This window comes from Styela clava, chromosome 6 (genome assembly GCF_964204865.1).
Source record: "Styela clava chromosome 6, kaStyClav1.hap1.2, whole genome shotgun sequence".
Taxonomy (NCBI): Eukaryota; Metazoa; Chordata; class Ascidiacea; order Stolidobranchia; family Styelidae; genus Styela; species Styela clava.
In genome coordinates, this window is record NC_135255.1 from 14,096,001 (window position 1) to 14,101,666 (window position 5,666).

A 5,666-nucleotide genomic window follows, 5' to 3' on the forward strand; every position below is an offset into this window, starting at 1 on the left:
TATTTTTCCCCTAATGGTTCCGCAGAAAGCTGTTGAATCAATTCAAAAATATATTTTACTTCTTTTTCGGCGGCAATAATACAAACGTAAACGTGGGTCAATGTGCGCCTTGGCTGTGAACTAGATTTCCAGCCCACCACCGTGCGTCAATTCAGGGCGGCTATTTAGAAATTCTTACATGTCAATATGAATATTAAAAAGCTTTTGACTACAATGCTTTCCCATAATTCCAGATATTTCTAGCCTCAAATTCACTATGTCGTGTGCACAAATGGTAGAGAGATGCCACTCGTCGTCAATACAATGCTTGCAATTTAGTAGTTAATGTAAACGTTATAGAACGCTCCATGCCTTCCATTGCTCCCTTCTTAGAGAAAGAATTGCACGTAATAAACTCAATTCAAAAGAGGTATTGAACTATTGATGAGATTCCCCCTTGGGTTGATCCTGCGCATGTTTCATATTTATTTACGCAAATCGGAAACTCAAAAATTTTGCGCTAACACATATTTTATTGTGTACAACATGTATACTAAAATGAATAGATAGTTTGAAGGCGACTGGCGCATCATTGTTATAAGCTATTAATAGTTTTTAACTTGCCTTATATTACCTGGATATCTGTCGTCGTTTTTATTAGGAGTGTTTATAATACACACAAGTGATATTGTTACATATCTAACCTTGAATTTCAACTATTTAAGGTATGTAGTGAGATTTATAGGGGTAAAAGTACAAACACAGGCGTAAATTAGTGAAAACAGAATTGATTATAGACTCGGTAAAAACGACGTGGACTCGAAATCGAATCAGAGTCCAAAAAATGCCTGGATTCGACTCGAATCCGAGTCCGGATCCGAATCCCGGCCCATCCCTAGTTGTTAGTATTTATTTTTCTTGTAAAAAAAAATCGCTTTTCTCATTAATTGCTTTAAACTTTTTAGTTGACGTTGTCATAAAAAATTGCGAACCTTGTAGCAGTTACGTTTGGCAGTTCGATTTGGACTTGGTGTCCATGTATTTGAGTATCGCTCTCTTATTATAGGGAATTATAAAAATTATGTCACCTTTTCCTTCCTTCAGAAGCAAGTACTCTTATTCAATATTTTTAGGCCCATCCCAAAGCTTCTGAACTTTAATTAGGTTTTTTACTCTCGAGAGATGAACTCTGAAAATGTACCTGATAGACTGAAAGCATTGGAAGAGATTGAAAAAAAGATAACCAGTGCTTTAAACAATGCAGGTAAATTACTTTTTCTCTGAACCTCATCAACATGTCTACAGTGTATTATCAACCAGTATATTTCGTTCATTCCAATAATCCTGACAAGACTACAAATGATATAGCTAAAGGGCAATACCACAAAAATTCATATTGTTTTACACTTCTAGCACTGGCACTTCAAGAATTGGGTAAAGATAGACCGATGGAAAAAAATGTTGAAAAACATTCAGCAAGCTATATGAAGGCATTGGAAGAAGTTGAAACTGATATGCTGATGCAGATAAATTATTTAACACAGGTGAAGATAATATACCTCTAACCACAGTTGTTATACCAATTTAAAATTTAGCATTCACCTTTGATTACTTGCCAACAATTTATTCAGGGATTAGGGAAGTGTTTCCCAACCAGAGTCCGCGGTCTCAAATGAGTCCGCAACGAGACAGAAATTTACTGCGGGCCGCAAACTTTTTTTGCGAAACTTAATTAACTATCAGTCAAGTTAGGATTTGCGTTAGAATTTACAAAAAAAAAAACATAAAAAGTCAGTTTATTCACAAGACATTAATGGCGTCAATAATTACGGCTGGGCATATATTTGAATAGCACATTTACTAATCGAAAATTTGGTAACACGTGACGCGACAGGTCACTTGCGAGTCGCTTAATCAAACGACTAGATTTCACAACTCACTTGTGGATTTCCGATGAAAAACAAGAGTCTGCACACTCTTCGATAGATTCGTAATAGGTGTTTTTCGCGAAATCGAACAACGAGGAATAAATTATTTTTTTGGTAGGGGTAAATGGTGGCAACCCAAATTTTCTAAATTGAAGAGCGGTCCGCGACCGATTGAAAACACTTTTTTAGACATTGCAAATCGCAAAATTTCGGGTGCTACCGTAGTATACTAGGATTCTCTGCCTCTACATTAGTAATGTCGCACAGTAGTAATGTTGAATTCACAAAAATACGAATCAAAACAAGTACACAAATAAATTAAAATAGAAACCCATTTTAAATTCTCGTCGTTGTCATGGATAGAATACTGTGCGACAGAAAAGTCCATTATACACCGAAAAAGTCGGCCGAAAAAGGTTGGGGAAACGCTGGATTAGGGGTATACATAACGTATCTCTTCTACGAGCAAACCCTTGAAGTATAGATAACAGATGATGCAAGATGTTCCACAAAGGTTATATTTGAACAATGTTTTTTTAATTCTTTGCTAGGTTGCAACTGGACAGCAACATGAAGGCTCCTGCTACACAGCCCAGAAAAGGGTGCAGATGTTAAAAGAGACTATAACAGAAATTGAAAATCAAGTTGGGAATATGACGTTATCTCCTGGTAGCAGCAATAGACATAATGGACAATGACACCATTCCTGGTCAATTGTGAGCTGATAAGACACCCTGCAATGCTGGTTGAACAACGAGCTATGTGGTGCTTTGTTCAAGATATTTAAGGTGCAACTAGCCGCAAAGAGACTGTTAGAAGCATGAGACTATATTCCAGAAATAGAAATATCAAAAATAACAGTTCAGGTCTCTAAAAATGAAATATACTGAGTTAACTTTTGTAAATAAGCTTCGTTATTAACAGGTGATCCTTCCTGTCGTTTTGCGAGGAGAGGCATAATAAACTTCTGGTCTCCGGAAACAGTCCACCCCATATTTACAGCAAGTTCTAATGCTTCTTGGGTAGTACAACCTTAAAATAAAAGTCAATTCAACTTGAATGTATGAAACCTAAAAATATTTGAGAAGCAGTAAATCTCCAATCATTTATTAAGTAATATGCGAGTTGGAAACTCCCTATCATCAGAATTGATTTTAAGTGTAAGATTGATATTGAAGCTTCCTTAAAGACATTGTTGAAACTTCTTGTGTCCCAACAAATAATGAGCGAAATTGTCCAAAAAGGCAGGTTGTTGTTAGAAAGTATGAAAAAACCTTGAGAAGTCTCAATTTCTGTGAACCAAATCGATAACATATGTACTGTACACACCGAGTAGAGCTGAAGAGGTTTCTGTGCCAATGGATGAATATGATTGTGATATCAGGCAGATGCATTTTTCTTTATGCTTCTTCATAATATCATCAATTATCTTTTGTATTATTTCACTCCAAGTGTACGCAGAGCATTGTTGGAATACACCTTGAAAGTAAAATATCAAATTTTGTTCAATGCAATTTCCACTATGTGCAAAGGCCCTTTTTCTTAAGAATTTTACAGTCTACCTTGAATAAAAACCAATTCAAACAGACTTGCTTGTCTCAGCTATTCCTGCGTTAGAAAAACACTATAGCATGTAGAACTGATAACATTAAATGAGAGGGATGATGCACATGGTGATCACAGTACTTCATTCTGATCACTAATTTCTTTTACCAATCATTCCATTATGGGTCGACTTACTTGCAGAATCCTTTTGCCAGAATGCTTTGCATACTTCCCACAATGCCTTCAGTTCAGCCAATTCCGTTTTGCATTGTGTTGGAATGCGCTTCCATAATAATTTGCTGTTGTTTAAGTCCTCGTGGTATATGTATAATGCAAGGAGTTCACAGTAAACTTCACCAGGAAGTTGACCCTGGTAGTAATAAAATACATTTGACTACTTGGAACTTGCTAATGTTGGTGTTTATGGTGCAGCTTAACAACATAACTGTATTACATGGTTGCTTTTAAGATAGTAATCAATAATTTCAATATGTTAGGAAATAATATTCCCGCATTACTCAGTAGGCTATAAGAGCTAAATTTAAAATATATCACTTTAAATGGTAATGAAAACTGATCGGGAGAGCATACAAATTTTAGATGGAGAGGTATTGTTAAACGAAGTAGTACATGTTCGCTCACCCAAAAGTAATAAAACTAATTAGAGCATGCATGCACACACAATCACAGAGACACGATAAGATCAGAAGAAATAAATCGAGACATTTGATCAAAATAATTTCATTCTGAAATAAAAAGGCATTCGTTGCTATATCTGTAGGTCTATTTCTTCACTCTTGGTTTGGTGTTTCCTAAGTCTGTAAGTTAGTGTGGGTACCAAAGTAGATAAATCTAAAAAATCATTGTGTCAGTGCTGCAGTGTGTGTCTATTGGTTTCCCAGCTTAAAATGTTTGAATCAAAATACTGAAATACGGTACCTGGGGAGCATCCAGTTCTTGTTCTTCAATCATGGCGAGTCGTTCCGTGGATGTAATATTGTTATCTCCACTTGCAGAAACCTCCATTCTGAGTACTGTTAAACTACAGAACTAATGCAGTAATGAGAAAAAATCTATGAATACCGAAATACTATTAGTCAGTACAGCAGTATGGATCGCACTTTCAGACCCTTCAGCTCTTAAAACAGTAAAAGGAACCGGCACCGGTAACTTCAATGTTCTGCCCTTGCAGCTGAGGAAAACGTACTTCTTGTAGTGTGTTGTTCTAACTTTAGTGAAAGATAAATAATGGTAGTTCTAATATTTCTATGTCAAGTACAATCACACACGAGATGTCGCGGTTGCATCAAAATAGTTTTAATGAATGTTTTCCCTGAACATCGAGTTCCTTGTTTATTTTCCGTAACAATGACAAATCAGTAATAAGTCAACGATGACGTAACAATGGCAAGTTTGAATCAATCAAAAAGCTCTTTATTGTGACATTTGTTCTTCTTGGATACATTGAAAATGTACCAATATTTCTGGACAACAATATGTAAATCTTAAATCTGAAGCTGATGAAATACCTTGGTGCTGTTTCCTTTGTGAAGACATTCTCTTATCTCTCTGATTCTGAAATATCTGAGTTATTTGTTCCCCTTCATGCAGAAAAAGCTGAAGCCCAGGCATTTACCAAAATTCTTGACCCTGAATACCTCAACAAAATGTTTCTTGAATCAGCTGATACTGATGAATGGGTGCTCCCGAAGTATGCGAACTAAGATGGCGGACATCGGAACGTAACAGGTTAGGGGGTAATTTCTTTCCAATTTTCCTTATTTTAGTCCTATTATCAGTTCGAAGACTAGCCAAGAGCCTCCCGTAGTATTTATACCTAAAATTATGGCCTAACCTAATACACATATTACATTCCGATGTCCGCCATCTTGGTTCGCATACTTCGGGAGCCCCGATGAATGAATTCAACAACATTGATAGTGTTTTCTTGTACAATTGCTCAAATCAATATATCTGCTTCAGTGATGTCAATGCCCTTAAGTTCAACGATAGCCTTAAACTAAGTGGTTTCATGACTCTTTCAATCAATATCAGATCTTGCACTAGTTAATTCACTGAATTGTAAGCCTCATGTAATTGCTGTAAATGAAACATGGATTGTATCTGGTACAAATGGCCATTTCAATGCACTGGATGGCTATGTTTTTATCTCCAATAGTAGGCCTAGATCTCATCACCGAGGTGGTGGTGTTA

The 5,666-nt window shown here is 36.3% G+C and overlaps 2 protein-coding genes across 2 annotated transcripts; one reads left to right on the forward strand and one right to left on the reverse strand.

Moving 5' to 3' along the window:
* Nucleotides 1-864: 864 nt before the first annotated feature.
* LOC120330716 (mediator of RNA polymerase II transcription subunit 11-like) lies at nucleotides 865-2,815 on the forward strand. Its single transcript, XM_039397614.2, has 3 exons — nucleotides 865-1,243; nucleotides 1,393-1,523; nucleotides 2,459-2,815. Exons 1-3 carry the CDS (start codon nucleotides 1,162-1,164, stop codon nucleotides 2,603-2,605), a joined length of 360 nt encoding a protein of 119 aa, XP_039253548.1. The 5' UTR covers nucleotides 865-1,161; the 3' UTR covers nucleotides 2,606-2,815.
* Nucleotides 2,659-4,663, reverse strand: LOC120331796 (COP9 signalosome complex subunit 8-like). Its single transcript, XM_039398947.2, has 4 exons — nucleotides 4,392-4,663; nucleotides 3,648-3,822; nucleotides 3,237-3,386; nucleotides 2,659-2,939 (listed from the first exon to the last, which is right to left on the reverse strand). The coding sequence occupies exons 1-4, from the start codon at nucleotides 4,476-4,478 to the stop codon at nucleotides 2,770-2,772; spliced, it is 582 nt and encodes a 193-aa protein (XP_039254881.2). The 5' UTR covers nucleotides 4,479-4,663; the 3' UTR covers nucleotides 2,659-2,769.
* Nucleotides 4,664-5,666: the final 1,003 nt, after the last annotated feature.

Bases quoted from the DNA above. Each gene is read 5' to 3' on its own strand.
- LOC120330716 (XM_039397614.2), top strand. From the start codon at position 1,162: ATGAACTCTGAAAATGTACCTGATAGACTGAAAGCATTGGAAGAGATT. The intron at 1,244-1,392 runs GTAAATTACTTT...TTACACTTCTAG, and splicing joins CAGTGCTTTAAACAATGCAG to CACTGGCACTTCAAGAATTG. The intron at 1,524-2,458 runs GTGAAGATAATA...ATTCTTTGCTAG, and splicing joins AGATAAATTATTTAACACAG to GTTGCAACTGGACAGCAACA.
- LOC120331796 (XM_039398947.2), bottom strand. From the start codon at position 4,478: ATGGAGGTTTCTGCAAGTGGAGATAACAATATTACATCCACGGAACGA. The intron at 3,823-4,391 runs GTACCGTATTTC...TATTACTACCAG, and splicing joins AAGAACTGGATGCTCCCCAG to GGTCAACTTCCTGGTGAAGT. The intron at 2,940-3,236 runs GTGTGTACAGTA...TTTTATTTTAAG, and splicing joins AACCTCTTCAGCTCTACTCG to GTTGTACTACCCAAGAAGCA.